Genomic DNA, 19,768 nt, shown 5'->3' with positions numbered 1-19,768 from the left:
CCCACTGGAGACTAAGAATGCTGTCCTAACTGTCCAAAAATGTAGCTGAAAACTAAAACAACCCCACCAGAAGAAACAATCAAAAAATCTGATGGTGTTACTGGCTTCTAGGGGAAGTTTGTGAGAGGAAGTTATAATGTATTTTCTGTCTCTGCTGGTGTAATACAAGCCAAAAGGAGGATTAAACCAGCGGCTGTTAATTTTGTTGCCAAAACAAATTTCTTGATTTCCCTTGTGAAAACTTGCATTCTGTGAGAGTAATCTACCTCTTTTAAACTATCTTTTAATGCATACTGGTTATAGTATGGTACTGGATGAAAAACAGGAGGTGTATTACTGAGGTTTTATAAAGTGACCAACTTAAAACTTAAATGTGATAAAGTTTTACTTTAGTGATTGGACTGAAAGATTCAGTGCATATGGTTTATCTGTGTAGGGTAGTGGAGTGTGTTTGGAAGAAGAGTAGGTGGGTTTGAGAAGAAAATTAAATGAAAGGGATCCACACCAATTAGTGCTTCTAGCATAATTGGAAAGAGGAAAAATCATGTAATAGAAATAAGTTGAGTTAAGCAGAATGAAAAATATATCAACAATGCAGTTATTTGCATTAGAACACTATAATAAAGGTGAGAATATTCCCAAAACAACGTTTGTTCAGCAGTTTTAAACTTCTACTGCAATGGCTAAGAAGCAGGAGTGATACTGGCACATTAGATGTGGGTTACACAGCTCTCCTAGGGTGTATTAAAATGTAGATACAAGTAGATCAAAGGATGTGCAGCTTTGTACCCCTATCTTGTCGTGGTGTATTTGTAGGTCTGGTCTCATGTTTTTCTGGTAGATGCATGAGTAATGAAAATACAGCTGTTTAATATCTGGAAATGAGGCCTTCCTTGCAGTAGGGCTTTGGGTGTTAGTCAAAGATATTCACCATTGACTTTTCAATTGATTCAGTGATCATTAAGGTGAGTGGTGCAAGACATAATAAAGTATGACCTCCAGCTGCCTTGGTGGGCCAAGGGACAGTTTTATTTAAGACTGATTTAACAGTAGTACCAGTTTGACTTACATTAGCTGTCCCACTAATAGAACAATATATTTCTGAAAACTTAATTTAAGAAAAGGTTCAGAACACTGAGATAATCTTGCAACTATGGCTAAACTGATTTTCACCAGATGGCTCTCTAACATCTGGTGTGTTGGGGAACATCTCTAATTGAAATTTCTTACTTATACCAGACCACAGAGATTCACGTGGTTTGAGTACTTAGCACAGATGTGCCTCTAGTCAAGTGGGGCTCCTGTAGAGAGTGATTCAGAGGATATTAGACTTATGCTTGGAATCCCCTTCTCGAGCGGCTTTGTCTTTTCTGGCTATGTTTGGAGTCTAGGAAGACTGCCTTCCGAGATGCTGTGAGTCTGTTTCATCCAATCCAGCTTTCACTGCAATGATCCATGAGGATGGAGGAGTGGGAAGGGGAAGATACCTTTTGAACATGTGAATCTGTGGTAGGTGTGCATGTATTTAATGCATGCAAGGCAGAATTTCATCTCTATAGAAATATTTATCACTTGTATCACCTGCCTCCAGGGCAACCCTTCTATAGTTTTTTCTTGTAGTTTGTGGCAGAATTGAAACTTGGCTAACATTTAATCTGTTAATTTTTTTTCCTCTGGTCTGTATTCCCTCAGAATTAATTTGGTCCTCTGTTTTGCCTGACTAGAAATAACCAGTAGCTTTGCGTACTGGATGTCTGCAGTAAGAAAACTTTAAAGCTGCAGGTTTCAGTATTTTCACTGCATAGATTATTTTTTTTTTTTTCCTTCTGAAAGGACATAGAATAGTCCTAGGTACCTATAGTACTAATCCTACACATGCAAGTTCATAAGTTGCTTGTGAAAGTTAAGTGTTCTAACCTGAAGCTCCACCTCTGGAACCATCCTTAAAGGTAAACCAAACAGCAGCCTTAAATCTGTCCTTTTATTACATAATTCTGCACTGTTTAGTGCCCCACAGTTCAGGCATCTCCATAATGACTATTGATGACAGGACAGAACTGAAGATCCAGTAGTAGCAACTACATGAAGGCTGAAGGATGTAATGGTATCTTAGAAATCTTAATCAGGTTGCTTTTTGTATTGCTTTAAATACTAAGGCAGATGTTTTTGTCTTTCTAGTAAAGCATAATAATGTGGAATAGGGTGGAGCAGGAGGAAGCGCTGACTCAGTATCAGATACCATTGTGTCAGTCATACTTCAGTGGGTCTGTTTCTGTGAGATCTATTTTCACAGCAAATCTTTGTTTAAAGAACAAAAGCATCTGAGTTGGCCCTGTCTCTAGAAAAAACCCCTCATTCTTCTTGATGTCACTGATACACAACTGTGACTCATGAAACTGAGAATCCATCCTCTTTGGGATCTGTTATCACTGGGATCTGTATACTTCTAAAGACTTGATTACTTTCAGTAAGACTGACATGGGATTCTGTCAAAAGCCTGCCAGCTATTGATACACACAGAGTGATACTTAAACTGGAGAAGGTAAACTGGCTTCACCTGACCTCAAGAAGTTGACTTCCATCACTTCCAGCTCTGCTAGAAAAGCTGCTAGCTCAAATCACAAACAAGGATAAGAGGTTCTTGGGTACATCATCAGTTCTTTTCCCCCCACCCATACTAACTAAGAAGCCATCTTTAAATGGTACCAGCATTGACTGAGTTAACTCCCCATCACTCTTTATGCAGATTGAGGCTGGAATGAGAAAATCCAGTTGTATCAGGAAAGTGTCTAATGAGACTTCTGTTTCAGCATCTGGTGTTGCCTACTAACTGAAGATCTGGTTAATCGCCAGCATTCAATGATGTGCAGAATGTACTGAAGATGCTCTTTGTAAACTTTATCAGTCTGCTTTGTCTCTGGCCTCTTAACTATTGTTTGAATAGTCAAAACAACTAAATCAAACCACATCTTAAGCAACTGAGCTTGTTCTCATGGAAAATTATACTGTTCCACATTACTGTGATTCTGAAGGGGTAAATGCCAGCACCTGTTGACTAAGGATAATTCTCTGAAAATATGGATCTTGACTGCTGAGTTCACTCATGGCAACAAAGACAAATTAAAGGACACAATTAAGAAAGGCTGTTTAGTAGCTGGGATGGCCTTACAGTCCTGTGTGCTGCAGTTACTGCTGTGAACATGATGGTAATTGTCCATGAAGTATCAAAGTCCCAAGCATAGGGTATCCTAAATCTTCAGAGACCAGGCTAACAGCTGCTACCTGTAGCTCTGAACTAGTCGGAGACGACTGAAAAGGCTGTGAAATTAGTGATGAAAGTAAGCCACTCCGTGCTTCCTTTCCTCTTTGTTACTGCAACTTGTTTTGTCCTGAGCAGAAGCCAAAGCATCACATAAATGGAAACGTGTTAAAAAGTACTGAAAATATAATGATGACAAGTTTTCTCATCTCTAGCAATACACAGTTGTTAGTTTACTTGCTGTAATGTCAGACAGTATGACTAAGGACTGCACCAGACTGAGTCTTGTCAAATGATCTTTGAATTCTGCCTTATACTTTTCTGCTAGTTATTCTATCTCATCATCAAACCATACGTGTTGACTTATTGCCTTTGGTTACCTAACCCACCCCTTTGTTTATGTGGTGCCTACTTTCTCGGTACTTCAGGAAGCTTTCTCACAAGAGTCTGATATGAAAATATCCTCGATGCTCGTTGTAAGGCACCAAAGATGTTCTCAAAGAATACGGAGGAACCTCAATAGACACTTTCACTTCAAAGAAAAAAGACTGGTCTTTATCATAACCTAGGTAACAGGAGGCCCAGTGTTTAATTTCTGCCTCTGTATCTCTAATCTCAGACCTAATGTCTTGATTGACTGTTGTTTTTCAGCACTTGCAATCTACTTGGCTCTCAAGAAATTAAACAATGAGGCTGAATCATTACCAGAGTCCTTGTGGTAATAAAGTTCTTGGTAAATTCTTAGTAGTTGAAATTACACATCTAAATCATATGTACCTATATCTGGATCACTGCCTGATCCAGGGAAGGTCTTGCTAGGAGATACCAAGGTCTATGAGGATCATATCCCTTTCTTGTTGTCTCAGCTGGGACATCTTGAGATATGGAAGAGCTGTCTTGCTAGACAGAATTCATCTGAGCTGCAATTAATTTCTCATTGTCAAATGCTTCTCTTCTGGAGTACAAGGAAATGTATATGAGTACTTCTGGATTATTACTACTGTATGCTCATCTGTTTGTGATACCGTTCACCTAAAGTTGCTAACAATTTTTAATGCTAGTTTAAGCCACTATGCTTTGCTTTGCACTTGCAGTATGCAAAGAACATGGTACTGGTGACTTGCTATATTAAGCTGTCTTACTGTAGCAGTTGGATCCTCAAAGCTGTCTGAATGTGCTTATAATCCTTGGTTTGCTTCATTTGTCCCTTTTACACACTGTCAGTTGGCCCCTACCCATGCTACTTAAGATCAACTTCTAGCCTGTGCTACAGACAAAAAAAAAGATGGTTTAGAGTTGATAGGAGCAGTGGTGCATAGCACACCTTCATCTACAACTTGGCTGGCTCTGTGTGTGCACACAGGAAGAGACTTCTTGTATGGGCCCTGCTGGAATGAGGAAATAGTGACCCACCACTAACAAGCTGATGCACATTCTGCATGTTCCTGCTGATTCAGCTCTCATTTTTCCCTGCTTACTTGAAAACTAGGCCTAGTATCTTTGCTGCCAAATAAATTCTCTTTTTGAGGCTAGGAATGTGAAAGATCTTCAATTCAGTTTTCTACCTTTTTTAAACCTCTTCATCTCTTGCAGATCTTTTAAATCAACAGACCAGATTGAGAAGACTTACTGCCTTGGTAGATTAGTTGTGTTTTTGGTGTAGGTGCTCTGTATTTGTGTCTGAATTTTTTTTTGTTAGGCTGATCATCTGGCCTCTGTTAGCTCTCTCCTGAATGATCGTATCTATGCAAAGATGGAAAGGTATGTTAACTCTGTAAGTGTAGGAAGTATGTTGCTTGGTTGGTTTGTATTCTGGTAGACTGCAGAAGAAATAGCACTTGCAGAAGAGAACTTGCACTCGAAGTATTAAACAAGAGGCAATGACTCGTTGTACATAAAGCAAGCGAGACCGTGTTGACTAGCATGAGTAAAATACATTTGCAGTGTCCTAGCAACCTGGCATATGTTCTCCATAGAAGAGATTTTTAAGGAGGAAACTGAAAGGAATTTACAATTCGCCTATTTACAAGATTATTAATTGAAATCTGAGTAAATGTAAGAGGGAGAGTCAAGGTTTCCAGTGTGAAAATCTGGCAGATGGTCTGGGGAGACTCCTAGCAGTGACAAGTGAGCCTGTTGATACTGACCAAGATAAGCAGAACTGAAAGAGATGATGGAGAGAGTTACGATTCTTAAAAATTAATTTTTATAATTTTGGGTTGCAGGATTATTATCCCAAGCAGTTATTACAAGGAAATAGGAGGGGAGCCAAGGATGTAACTAAGGAATCAAGGACTTGCAATAAATCCAGCTCTTTCATTGTTCGTCTCTGTGGTCTTTTGTCATGGTAATTTATCTTACTTAGCCTACATCTGACAAAAGAACAAGTTCATGGATACAAAAGATCTGTGTAAGTACTAATTATTTTGTTAGAACTTAATACAAATCAAGGTAATTAGATTTAAATAACCTCTTGCCAGGAAGGTATGTACAACCAAACTGTGATATCGGGCACTCTGTCCTGCTGTTGAGCTCATTCAGACAGAATATGATTTACCTTGTGAACAACAAATTTGCTTGTTGCTAGTTGTGCTTGCAGACAGAAGCAAAAAAAACCCCAAACGCATACTTTCTTGTATATCTATATATAACTGCATTTAAACTTAAAAATAGATTTTATTATTCTGCCAGTTTTAGGCAGAGTGGGTGCATGCTGAAAGAAGAAAGTTAGTATGTATATTCTAGGAAGTTTTTCACTCTTGCAATCAAAAAGCGACTTGTTAGCAATTTCTCTTAGCAGTTCATCTGCTAGAAAGAAGGGAAAAAATTAGGCTTGCTAGAAGAAGAGGGACAAAGGAAGCCTTCTTCCGTACCTTTGTTTCTTGTGGTGGTTCTGTTCTGCACTGAAGTGTGGCTCTAAAAATACATACACTTTTGCCCAAATGAAGAGAATAGTAACTTTAGGCCTCAAACTACTCCTTCCTCTGCAATTAGGAAAATAGAGTATTCAGTAATGTTAGAAAGGAATTTTACAAAAGAAACAAGAACCAAGAGCTTAACCGTAAGTCTAGTTCACTCACAATTTGAGTTGGCCCCTAAAAATCTTTAACGAAGAAGTATTTTGTGAATTCTGAAGCACTGTAGAAAGGGTAGCTGATTATTTTTTTTTTTAAATTTTCAGAGAACAGGCTGTTTGTTTAATAAAAGTAAATGCAGTATTTTAACATTTAGATGTGTATTACTTATTATGCAGAAGGGTTCAAATAACACTTTTGGCTTTTATTTCATGGGAAATCCCATTTTGAATACTGGAGGGAAATATAAGAATGAATGTAAGATTCTTTTTTTTTTTTTTTCCAAAAAACCCCAGTGTTAGCTTGAGACTGATACTTGAGTCTTTTCCTGGACTGCTAAAAATGATCCTGAAGACTATTTTTAAATGTACTGTGATTTTTGCAATGCTTTTGGCATTTATAGGTTTCATTATGATCCATGATTGTTTCATTGTGGGTTTGGGTATTTTGTTTGGTGTGGTTTTTTTTTAAATTCACACACACATACATAAAAAGGGGAAAAAAAACCATCTTGTTTTCTAAGAACCCGTAATGACATTAAAAACAGAGTAGCTGCATAATGATGGTGTATTAATGGCTTGATGCCTGTTGCTGTAAAGTCATTGGACTAACGATAATACAAATATTTTTTTCTTTGTGGCTCTCTACAAAGGGGCTGAAAAATCATTTCACAGGCTTATGGCTATGTTAGTTATGGCATTTTAGTGGCCTGTTGTATTCTGTTGCTTGACACTACATTGCTGCTGCAACTTGTGTGGTCACTTTACATTAAGGTAAAGAAAGAGGATAATGAGGTGCTGCTAAAGCATAGTGGATGCTTCTGGCATCTGGTTTACACTCATTTCACAGTGGTGTGACAGTACAGCTTTCTGGGTAAAGAGGCATATGTGCCTTATACCAAAGCATTCTTGAATTCTGCCTCAAGGGTTTTTTAAGTTCTTCAGTATAGACTCCTTTGCCACCGAAACATGGTAGAAAATTTGGCAGCTTAACTAAAAAAAAATAATAATAGTTTCATAATGCTGGGGAGGGAATCTGAAACGTGGTGGTGAATGTGAAGTCTTGAATTGGGTATGTTGGTATGGATCGTCAATCTTTTTTTTTTTAATTGTGACTTAAAAAAAAATAATAAAAATCCATGTACATAGAGCTTCCACTCCTAACACATTTACATGAAGGGTGTATCCAGCCTCCGTGTATATCTGGATTTAAAAAAAAGTCCTCTAAGCAGTTCAAGAAAAAGATGCTATTACTGGCTTGCTGAGAGAGGATTAATTAGGAAATGTCTTCCCTTATCTGGATTTCTAGAAGTTACAGTGGTTCACTTCCTCTTAGCAGAGAATTATTATACAGAATGACATTAGGCACTATATTAAATAATTATGTTATTATCTATTTGTTCTCTGGGGCTCAGCATTTTGGTTAAATTTGAAGTTATTTGCTAGACAGCTGCTCACTTGTCAGAGGAAGGATCAGCTTGAAATAACTTGTAACAGAGTGTGGTATGTTTGAATAACTAAAAGTTAGGGACAATCTTGAAATTTGGGAGATCTCCAGGAGAATCTTTTTTGCAAATACTAGCTTTACTCTGCATACCTTTTATTCCCCCCCCCCTTCCCTTTTCTCTAGTACTGATTCTCGAAAAGGTGGAAAATGGAGATCTGAGCAACAAGATATTGAAGATCACGGATTTCGGCTTGGCCAGGGAATGGCATAAAACTACCAAAATGAGCGCAGCTGGGACATATGCCTGGATGGCTCCTGAGGTCATCCGCTCCTCCATGTTCTCCAAAGGCAGCGATGTGTGGAGGTATTGATTTGGCGTTAAGTGGTTGGATACTAAAGAGTAACTAGATGTGCCAGGAAACCTCTTTTACGTTTAAGAATGATTAATGGTGAACCAAATATTAAAATTCAGGTCTTAAGAAAACTTTACCCACCAGCTTTCCATCTGTCAGACTCTCAGACTACTTTGTATTAATTGTAATTTTTTTTTTTTACTGCAGAAAGTGGTGGACCAGCTCCTGCATGCCTCTAAATTTTTGCTGTTCTGTAAATTTACGTTCAGGTTATCCTGGGATTCATAATCCTGATTCCTTCTGCTTAATCTAAAGCAATCTTTTTCTGCTTATTTAGCTATTGGCTGACATAATCAAAGTCCATAAGGCCATAAAACAACCTGTGAGGTAGTTAGAAGTACTACTTATTTTTACTGTTTTACCAACACTAAGATCACTTTATATTTTATTAGTAATCTGTCACTGATGTATATGTACAGAAACGCACTGTGCCTAATTGAATTCCATGTGCGCTTTCACCCTGAATACAATGTTTTTCACTTTCATAATAATATTATGAATTATTTCCTCCCTTCTAGTCTTTCATATAAAATAATCTCTTCTTTAGGTCCATCTGAGTATGTAATCCATAAGTAGTATTTGTATACTTATATTATTTATTCCATTCATGCACTGGGATTTTTGATAATAGGAGCTACTTTGATGGGGAGGAGTGTAAGGGTTGTCCCACAGACTTCAGAAATTGAGTTTGAATGCTACCACTAAGTGAATTGGTAAATCCAGAATTCAGTAAATAGCTCTAAGACAGTGACTTTTCTGGATGCTGTGGGATGTATAATTAGTACTGAACATCTGAAACAGATGAAGGAAACGTAATTTTGTTTTTCCTGTGGGGAGAGAGGTATTGAAATGTCAGGGTGACTTTGTCTTTAGAGCAGTAAGATTCTGTTGCTGGCCAGTAATGCTCCCACACAAGTGCGTGCATGCTGTGAAATCTGTCAGGATAAAGAAATATCCCAGCTGGCAGAATTTTCTGGCTGTTATGGCAGAGATTTGGTGTGGGGATTTTCATTTTCCTTATCCAGTTTTGCTGAATAGATAATGTACTGCTTTGTGATAAGCCTGTGAATTTGTATTTTGCACACTAATGGTGTGGATAAAATTCTGACTCTAATTAAATGTGGTAGCCTCTGTAGTTTATCTGAGCAAGATGAGCAGGCTTTTATTCTGGGCGAAGTCTGGCAGAAATGAAAACCTCAAGGCTGTGCACCTTTTCTGGGCACATGATGACAGTACTGGTTTGTACACAGCTTGTCAAGCTCAAACTTCAATTTTCTCTTCTCTGAAACACTGCCAGGAATGGCCTTTAAGGGTAACCTGAGGGAGAAGGGAAGAGGGAAACAATTTCCCTGTGATTGTAACTCTACTAATCCACGCACACTGTGAACAGATCAGTAGGTGTTCTGCACCGGTATGACCTCTTTTTAAAAAAGACTTAATAGCTCAGTTAGTGATTTTCATGAAGGTGGCTCAAGTGCCTCTATACCTCTGCAAAAATACTAGTTTAGTCATTGATTTAAGGACTGTGAATCGCTTCAGGACTTAAGGATTGTAAATAACTTAAATGATTTGTTAGTTTTTCAGAATACTTCATTTCTATTTTTAAGATTCCCTCATCGCTTTCTCTTCATATAGTTACCGGTCTTCCCCTGAAAACAGGTTGAGTTCTTCTCAGTGCTCTTCCTTAAACAGAGGGTTATCACCATTAAGAGACCTGTTACACTGACTCTGAACAAGCCTTCTCTCTCTGGTGGCCAAACCTTTGAGTCCCAGTTAAATAAGCTGAAAAGAATACGGTGTTTGAGGCATGTATGCAGAGGAGAAATACTTCCCAGTGCGGTCACTACGAGTGTGTCGATGACTGTAAGCACTGCATTTTACAAAAGCAGTCATGGACATGTGTAATAAATCCTGTCCCCACCCAAGGATGCAACTTGAAATTCTTAACAGGATGAACGTTTTTATCCTATTAGACTCGCCCCTCCTCTTGCCCACTTCAACCTCTTGGTTAATCGCTGGAGTTGAGGGAGTTTTTTGCCTGACAACTTCCAGTTAGTCTGTGCGGCATCAACAAAATCGGCTGTCTCTGTCTCTAACATTCACAAACCCCTTTTATTTCAACAACTTTTTCTTTAGAGCTTATTAGAATAATACTGCTGGCTGAATTGTTGCCCTGCCTTTTAACAAGAATCTTGTTCTGCTTATGTTCTCGCCACACAAACAGGCGAAGAAGATGCTTGCCAGGACTGAAATTTCCTGAGTCAGTCTTATCTTGTCATAAATAACTGCTTCATGCAATTCCTTTCAAAACATGCATCAAGCTCCCTTTTTAAAAACTCAAATCTGTTTGTATGTTTGGTTGGTTGGGTTTTTTTTTCCCAGTCTAAAGGAGGGTTGGCAAAGAACTAAAAGGCTGAGGAATGCCCCCACACGCTGGTGTCTGTCACCAGTGTCTGTGCCACTGTAAAGCTTGTTGATAATAACAGTACTTAGTACATCTTGCTAGTGAAAATTTGTTGCTATGAATTTTGCTGTGCTGCTCCTGTAAGCTTTAGATATACAGCAGAAACATTGTGTTTATATTGCAGAGAGGACAAAGAAGCCACGGTTTTATTTAAGTATGTCAGTTCCTGTAAATCTGTTTATGTGTTTGAGAGGAGAGTTACGTATTTGCTTTGGATTTACAGGGCTGAAGTTGAAGCACAGCTATTGCAGCTTATCCAGTACTGTACAGCAAGCTAATGTTAGTAGGCATATAATTCAAATTTCCCTGACACTTTAACTGCTTAGATGTATTTCTTGTTTGCTGCACACTTCATTTTTGACTTGTGCTGCTTAAAAGACAATCATGTTGTCAATATGATTGATAGGCATAATATAAAGCCAACATACAATCTTCATCTGATTCCCTGTGTTCCTTATTTTAGATGCTTTTAAGATGTATCTACTCTGAGAATTTAATTTTCATTTAGGAATGGAATACCAGAACTACCTAAAACCATCTGATTAGCAGATCAGGATGTTTCAGGCATTCAGTGGTGGGTGTAGGAACTTCAGTCATTTGAATATTTCATTTGAATTAAGTGTTGGCAAGCACTTCCATCCACAACTGACTGCTTGCAGGCTTCTGTAGTCTTCTGTGTGTAATGAAGCACTGGCAAGACTTCAGTACCTGGCAGATAAGTGTTGACTAGCAATATTGGTAGAACCTCACATGGGAGAAACATAAGCTTCTGACTGTTGTGAAATAAGCAGGAAATGTCATCTCTGGAACTGCCAGTCTGATAACATGCAAAATGCTAGCTGTTAATAGCCATTAAAACATAATTAAGTTTGTTTTCTTAACAAAAGTAATATTCTAGTTTCTGTTTCTGGAATCTCCTTGTTGTGCTGAAGCTAGGGAGATGGATAAGATGAGCCAATGGTACCAATGCCATTGGAAAATAGCAGTGAGAAGAAATTACTGGTTTTTTTCTAACTTCACAGACTTAGAAGGGAGGTGACAAAATCACATGTGAAATCCTGCAGACCTCCAGCCTCCCTCTCCCTGAAATGAAAATCCAGTGTGTAGGATTGAACCTGATGTTAAATGGCTTAAGGGATTACTGGATCACTGGGAGATGGTTAATTATTCATACAAGTGTCAGTTGACTTGGACGCATGGTCTGTATCACATGGTTCATTTTGTAATTAAAGTCCAAAAATTACTATTGGGTGCTGGAAAAATAAATGAACTTGATCAGCTTTCCTTCCTCCCTGTTGAGAATGATGAGAGGCCCTTGATTCTTTCTGCCTTTTTTGTATAAATTTCTTCTGTCTCTGGCTTTTTCTTTTGTAATTCTCAATTCCCTGCCTGAGAGTTAATGGAAAACACTCTGTTCATCACCTCTCTTGCTGTTTAATCACTTGGGATGATTGTTGTTCAAATGCCACAAAGCAGTGTTTCCTTAGTTCTGTGGAAGCAGTATTCTCAGCAAAGAACTGTAAGCATGTGAGGAAGAGGTAGCATTCAGTTATGTCAGAAACTGACCTTTCCTGCAATGTATACTTCCAGTGTCACTTCAGAAGAAACACCAGTCTGTCCATCTGTTTGTCTTTTAAAAATTACCCTGTGGAAGAAGTGTTTGAGATGTGTTTGAGCATATCAATAGTGCTTTTCCTAACCATTCCATTAAGAGAATATTCCTGATACATATTTTACCCAGCACAAGTGGTAAAGTAATAACACAACTCTTTGGTAGTTTTTCCTACCTTTTGATATCAACACTTCCATCCAAACTGAAGAGTAACGTGAATGATCAATCAGATTTAGACAGGCTAAATATATATTCAGTGAAGTACTCATTTTCTTTGAGTGTCTTATGAATCCTAGGAGGCCAAAAAGAAAATGGGAAATCCTTAAACTTTATTTTTTTCAAACGAGGCTCTTGAGACAGCAAGAAATTGAGAACCTTGATGGGAATAAATAATCAATTATAATTATCATTATAATATCAAGAGTATGAATTGCATAGGAAAAATGCAAAATATTATATAGGTGAAGAGATACAATATTTTGCTTAATAAAGTAAACTAGCTGTGTTAGCAGCAAAGGTGAAATCTCAAGTGACTGAAACTCCATATCTAAATAGGAAAAGTAGTAGTGAGACTTGCCCAACTAAGGTGGCAGCAGTTGCAATGAATGTTAAAGACTTGATGAGGTGGAGAGGAGATTGCAAGAGTACAGGTTGTGATAATGGAAGTTTTGATTACTCCCAAATGGATAGGGCAATTCTTGCTTTGAAACAAGAAGAGATTAATCTTTTAGCTTCAGAAATGACTGCTTTGTGGAGCAGGGAGCTTTTAGGAGGAGAAGCAGTTTTTCATTTGGTCTTCAAGTGTGCTTAGGAGGCTTTCAGAATTGTATGATAAGACCACGGTCAAACTGTATGTATACTTAGATTCAATATCTTTGGAAGAGCAATTAAGAAAAGTTAGTCCATTACAGTAGTGCTTAATCTGAAGGAGATTAATGACATCATTGAGGAATTTTGTGTAAAACAACAAAAGGGGACCATGCAACATAGATATCTTTTAAGAACACTATGTTATAGTTCAGAGTGAATGCATAGGAAAGACCTTAAATGAATGAAAAAGATGATGTAGAAGAGACTACTGGAAGACACCCTTCAAAAAGTTGAACCTGTATTCAAATGAGGAAAATTAGGCATGGAGTTAAGTGCTGGCAAGTTGAACGTAAAAAACTCAAGAAGATTAAAAGGGTTTTGAGGAGGGTCTTGCAAAAAGCATAAAACCAAATAAATTGCTTTCAAATGCAGCACAGGTGAGAACCCTGCAGGCGAACATACAGCCCAGAGGCGACCAAGATGTAAAAGGGCAAAGAAGATAAGGCTATAGCAGAAAAGACTTAGTAAGTGACTTCTGGCTGCTAGGATGGAGCAAAGAGAGGCTTTTTAAGCTGAAAATTTCTCTTTAAGGGAGCCAAGCTGGAGGACATCTCATACTGAAGTACTGTCCACAGACGTGTTAAAATTGACTGATAAAATGAAAATTGCTAGGATTTACAGTAACACCCAAGATTTCTACAGGAACATGAGAGAGCCAGCTGAGTTAACAGCTGTGCTTTGTAATCTGTTGCTTAAAGCTGCCTTGATACCAGAGAAATGGAAGACAGCAAACATGATGAAAGAGCTTCCCGAGGATCAGCAAGTCTGATTTTCAGTTCTACTAAATGGCAGAAACAGCGCTAAAGGGCAGGGAGCTGGTGGACATATGAGCATATCTTGGGAAGAGTCAGCTTTTGTAGAAGGAAATCATATCTTGTGGAAAAAACAAAAATTCTTGAAGGAGTTACTGAGCACATGAACAAGTAGTAAGATTGCTTTATGCCATGTTTGGATTTAAAAAAAAGCCTTTCAACAAAATCTTTCATCAAAAGCTTTTAAAGACAGTAAATTGGTGTGGGAAAAGCGAACCAATCTGTTTCCCATCACTTAGTCAATTCTTAATTACTAAAAGAATAAATCAGTTTTCTTGGAGGGGAATTGTGTGCTCAACATAATCATAAGTGATTTGAAAAAGCAATCAATGTTTAGGTAACATTTGTTGATGATACCAAGTTACTTGGGATAAGAAAAATTAATCTACTGCAGAGAGCTGAGGAAAAGTTTTACTATACTGAATGATGAAATAGATTAAATGGTAATAAATACAAAGTAGTACCCATGGGAGAATTTCACGGGTACAGTGATAGGCTCTAAATTTAACTATTATGATTCAGTAAAGATATTGGAGTTTCTGTGGGTAACCTAGCTCATTTTGTAGGGAGTCAGAAAGGCAAGTGGCAAATTAAAATTTAATAGGAAAGAAATAAAGAAGAAAACAGGAAATACTGTGCCTCTCCCCTATCTTTAAAATTTTATGTGGTTTTGGTCATTTGAACATAAAAGGCTTAAATAGAATGAGATTGTACAAAAGATGTCAAGGTCAGTGAAAGATATGAAATGGCTTCTGTTCAGGAGAGTAACTAGATCAGGATTTAGCTAGATTAGGATTTTGGGGTCTGGAAAGAAGATGATTTAGATAGGATGTAGTGGGAGCCTGTGAAATCATGGATCGCATGGAAGGAGCTAATAGGGAACATATGTTCATTCTTCCTTGTATGGAAGGGAGCTACAAGGAAGCAAATGAAATTACCAAGTGACAAGCTCAAAACACACACGGAAGTATTTTTTGGCAATGCATCATTAAACTTGTGGGACTCACTACCACAGAACTTAGCAGACAGTAAATGGGTTCAGAAGAGATTAATGGAAGAAAAAACTGTCAGGTCACTAAGTATGAAGAAGCTAACTCTGGCTCAGGTTTCCTAGAAGCAGAGGGAATATTCTGAGGATATATTGTTTGTCGTATACCTGGGAGGATAATGGTCTTGGAACTGTTTCTATAACTTCATAGTTAGCATTTCATAGAATGTCTTAAGAACAACTTAATTCTGAAGGAGTATTTTTCATTTATTTCTAAAAACCACAACCCACCAAACAACCCTCCTTCACATTTCTGAGAGTTTCACTGGGTTCTGGTTTGAAAATTGCTGAATTAGTTTGAAGCTGCATGTTAATGTTTTTCAGATTGTTGCCAGTTTCCAGAGAGGAAATTTTTTGCCTAAAAGGCAAAAATGGCATCTTATTTCAATCTAATTTAAAAAAAGCAGGTAAAATAAAACACTTCACCAGCTTGGCAACCATGATGAGATTGTCCAGAAAACTGGAATTTCTTCAGAGTACCAGACTCATCCTGATAGGTTCAGGTACTTTCTTGTTGCTTAACGAAGAATGTGTTAAAGTCAAACACCTATTCTCTTTTCTCTTTTCTTCCTGGTAGTTATGGCGTACTGCTTTGGGAACTGTTAACAGGAGAAGTACCATTCCGAGGAATTGATGGTCTTGCAGTAGCATATGGTGTTGCCATGAATAAACTTGCCCTTCCAATCCCTTCCACGTGTCCAGAGCCTTTTGCCAAACTCATGGAAGGTAAGCCAGCTGTGGTGTGAGTATGGTTTGTGCTGTTTCTAGAGTGCTGTTGAGCATTGCTTCCTGGTGTTGGAGCACAGATTTCTCAAATGGCTTGATTCAATGGTGCAAGTTATTATGGGAGCTAGGCTTGGCTGTTAGTGTGCTTTGATAGCTACTCTATTAAAAGAGTAGTATGTGAAAGAAATTTCCCTGCCATTTTTTTAATCAATTAGCTTTATAGGAAAATGGGGGCTATTGCTGTTATCTAGCTTGTTGTTTTCTGGTAGTGAAGACTTGCTAACACAAAAACTTCACCTGTTTTGGTCTCGTTTGAAGTCTTCAACTTGTTTTGAAATTCATAGCTTGAACATTTTGCTAGGTAGTGTCAGATTGATTTGGAATGAAACGTTATCCTACTGACATTTCAGGGAGAGGGTTTCTATGTGACTTTGACACTTGAAAACAACCCAAATTATCAGTCAGAATGATGTGACTTTCTGCTTTGTGTGTGGAAATAGTTCATGCCCAAGGTGGGATACATATGGAGGAAAGAAATGTAGGAGTTTGTCTTCAGAGCTGCAGTAACATTAAAAAGGATTCCATGAGGTAGCTTTTGGGTTGCACCAGTGTGACCTGCTCTGCTGGCTATTACAAGTACTTACATATCTCCTAAGCTTCAGTTGTTCTTCTCTCCCTCTCTCACGGTAGTACCTTTTAGTGTTTTATTCAGTGCCACTATTCCCAAGGATTTCCAGGTGTTTATATGTAGTAAACATTTTTATACCTATCTGTCAGAAAGAAAAACAGGTAACAAAAAAATCAAACAGGTTTTATAGTCTTAGTGAGCAAAGAATGAGTCTGAACATAGAACTGACGTTTTGTGGCCTCTGGTGGTGTTTTTAGCCCCAAGAAAGAAATTTGATTCATCGTAAGAAAATGTTTCTGATGGATTTCTCTGCTTTTAGAATACTTTTGCGTTTCTCTGGTCTTTTCTGTAGGTTACAGGCTTCAGTTAAGTTAAAGTAGAAAATTTCACGTACTGTTGTGCTAAAAAAGAAATATTCTACGGGATAGTAAATAGAAGCAGAGTTGCAGGTATAGTAGCTTGGAAGTAATGTAAAGCAAGAAACTGCATCTGAAAGACTTAATGGAACTACCAGCTCAGTGCTGTGCCAGAGCAGTTTATTTTGACATGGTTCCCTAAAACAAGGACCCTGGATTTCTTAAATGTAAGTGAGGTATTTGCTGCTTGGATTAAAAATAATGCCCTCTATTGGGGAAGTCAGGTAGAGGCATATGGCCTGTGCTTGAACCCGGCAGCGCTGGGGTGAGCACCCACATGGCTTTGGAACGCTTGGCTTCTCCATGTGCAGGGGGAAGAAGAGAACAAGAAAACAATTACTTTCTGCCCCTTCACCAAAACTGTTTTTCAAGCAGGCTGTTTCTTGTCTGGGGTGAACTCTTGTTCAGCTGATGCTGCTTTTACGTTTGAATTACTGCCCTGGTGGTCTTCACTGAGACAACAAAGCTGAACTTTCCCTCTTCACAGAAAAGACTTGTATGTTACAACTGTCCTCATTAGTGCAAATAATGGCAGATCTAGGCCTGGGAAAATAAAAGCCACGGGCCACCTGCATAGTTATCCTGTTCACTCACTCATGCGTTTGGCTGGCTGCAGCATTTTGTTTTACTTTGGGTCATGTTTGCTTTGCCATGCTTAAAACCTGGGCTAAAGAGGCAGGGATTATGGCACTGACGGTCCAGCTGTATCACCCATTGCTGCTAATTGGTCAGCAGCAGGGGACCTTCAGAGCACTCTTTAACATCCTCAGTTCTCTATTTTGAGAAGAGAAGCAATTTGAAATCCATAAACACAAATGTGTTCCAGCTTATGCCTCCTGGAACCTGATCAGATGCTTAAATACCAGCATCTTGATACCAGCAGTTTTGAAACCAAAGCTCCCAAAAGCAAAATCTCAGTAACGCGAAAATCAATGAAAAGATTTGCAAAACCAAGCCTCAGCAGTTGCACAGATTTTGGGAAGTGTTATTTATCTTTAATTACAGCTGCTCTTTGATGTATTTCAGTCCACAAAACTGGTGAATGAATGTCTTTTAGGACATCACCACAATTTTTTTAAGACTGTTTTCTTTTTTCCAACTGTAAGGTCTAGGAAACTTTAGAATATTTTTATAACTCTTGCCTCATGATGCAGTAATATGTGTCTTAAATTCCGTGACCATTTAGAGGAATGATCATGTGAGCATATTGAGAGAGACCCCTGTGTTAGTTTCTTCCATTCGTGCACGAAAGCTGTATGCCCTAGAAATATACTTGAATGCTAAGTTTTTCTGTTTGGTTCTTCTCAAATTTTGGCAAGCAGGACTCTAGCAATACTAAACAGAATAAGGATACTTGTTGAACAAGAACCTGTATAAGTGGTAGTATGGGACAATATAGAATGAGAAAGTGATGTTTTCTGTGGGAGTAGAAATAAGGATGAAGTAAGAAGAAGGACTGAATGAGTAAGAATTTCCTATTCAAAAGTGTTAAGTCAAACATTTCGACTTAATTGCTTTTTAAAAACATGTTCTTAATGATTTCGTCGCTTGAGGTGTTACTTCATACCATTTTCTATTTCCATTTCTGTTTTCAATGTTCAATTCCCATCACTGTAAAAGAAGTACCTTTTTGTACTATTGATAGTTGAGTTGCCTTGTGGTAAGATGAGTACCTTAAATTCTGCGTTTTTAGAGCTCTGTAATTGGGTAAGTCGTTGCATTAGACTAAATGAAAAAGCTTGTTTATCTGTGGCTTCTCTTAAAAGCAAAAGAAAAAAGCCTGATCAAACAATTGTGTCTCAAATAATAAAAAAACCCCTTAAAAATAAGGAAACTCCAAATGTGCTGCTACTGTCATTATTTACTTGAATCTCCTATTTTCAGTCAAATTATGCCTAGTCTGCTTTGCAGGAAAGATTTTTTCAGTTCTGTGGAAGACATTCATAATGATTCAGCTTAGTATTAGAGTTTGGCGTTAGAAAGAACTCGTAGATGTCCTTCTGCTGTATGGCTGTTAACTCTGCAGTGTAAGTGTGATAAAGAACTGTTTGCAAGAGTCTTAGCGTAGTATCTCCATTCTGTGAGCGCATACAACTTAAAGTAAATAATTTTAGTTATTTATGATGTTTTAATATTTGCTTGAAAATGTAACTTTCTGTGAAATTAGTAAGCCTCTATTTTACTTGGCATATTATTGCAGTAGAACTTAAGAACTTGAACTACCTGGTCTCTAAGTGATGTTGGATATCGTATAAGCATGAAAGCATGAATTCCATGCTTGAGTTATGATCAGACAATAGTCAATGCAAGTGGGAAATGGGAAAGATGGCGTAACACAGATAGTGTGTATACCACTCTTAGCCACTGGGGATCAGTAAAGTACTACTCATCCTCCCAAACCCCCATACTAAGAGATGCTTAACAGTTGCTTGTCTTTGCCCTGTTCTAGATTGTTGGAACCCTGACCCACACTCACGACCTTCCTTTGCCAGTATCCTAGACCATCTCACCGCCATAGAAGAGTCTGGTTTCTTTGAAATGCCCAAAGATTCCTTCCACTCCCTGCAGGAAGACTGGAAACAAGAGATCCAGGAGATGTTTGATCAGCTCAGAGCCAAAGAAAAGGTAAGTAGAGAAAAACACTCCATGCTTGTGCTCTCTGGGTTACAATTTTCCCATTTCGTAATTCAAACAGGGATAATCGTTCAGTGCATCCCAGAGTTAATTTTGTATGTGCTTTACTGGAGCTTATAATAAGTCCCCAAATCAATGGCAGGTGATGATACACATAAGGGCAGAATCATGAGTACATATCTGCATCCTGAGCTGTTACTCTTTCTAATGTTTTATGGAGCTTCCATTATACACTGTGTAAACTGATATGATGAGTTGTCTTCATTGTTTAATGCATCTGATAACTATTTCACTGTTAGCATCTTAATTGAGAAGCTCAATGGTAACTGTTATTAGTAAAAGCAGGAGGGATAGTTTCAGCATATA

General features: G+C 38.1%; 1 protein-coding gene across 5 annotated transcripts in view; it reads left to right on the top strand.

The window, feature by feature from the left end:
- MAP3K9 (mitogen-activated protein kinase kinase kinase 9) overlaps positions 1–19,768 on the top strand; it is a 64,012-nt gene that overhangs the window by 21,247 nt on the left and 22,997 nt on the right. For 4 of the 5 annotated variants that reach the window (XR_008466275.1, XM_054200554.1, XM_054200552.1 and 1 more), the window contains 3 exons: positions 7,963–8,143; positions 15,576–15,724; positions 19,218–19,393. Coding sequence is in view for 4 of the 5 variants with exons in the window: in XM_054200554.1 (XP_054056529.1) it covers positions 7,963–8,143; positions 15,576–15,724; positions 19,218–19,393 (506 nt within the window). In the remaining variant the exon portion in view is untranslated. The remainder of the gene's footprint in view (positions 1–7,962; positions 8,144–15,575; positions 15,725–19,217; positions 19,394–19,768) is intronic. The other variant, XM_054200553.1, reaches the window with a different exon arrangement.

Source organism: Rissa tridactyla, chromosome 4 (genome assembly GCF_028500815.1).
Source record: "Rissa tridactyla isolate bRisTri1 chromosome 4, bRisTri1.patW.cur.20221130, whole genome shotgun sequence".
NCBI lineage: Eukaryota > Metazoa > Chordata > Aves > Charadriiformes > Laridae > Rissa > Rissa tridactyla.
This window is presented reverse-complemented; position numbering and strand designations above follow the sequence as displayed.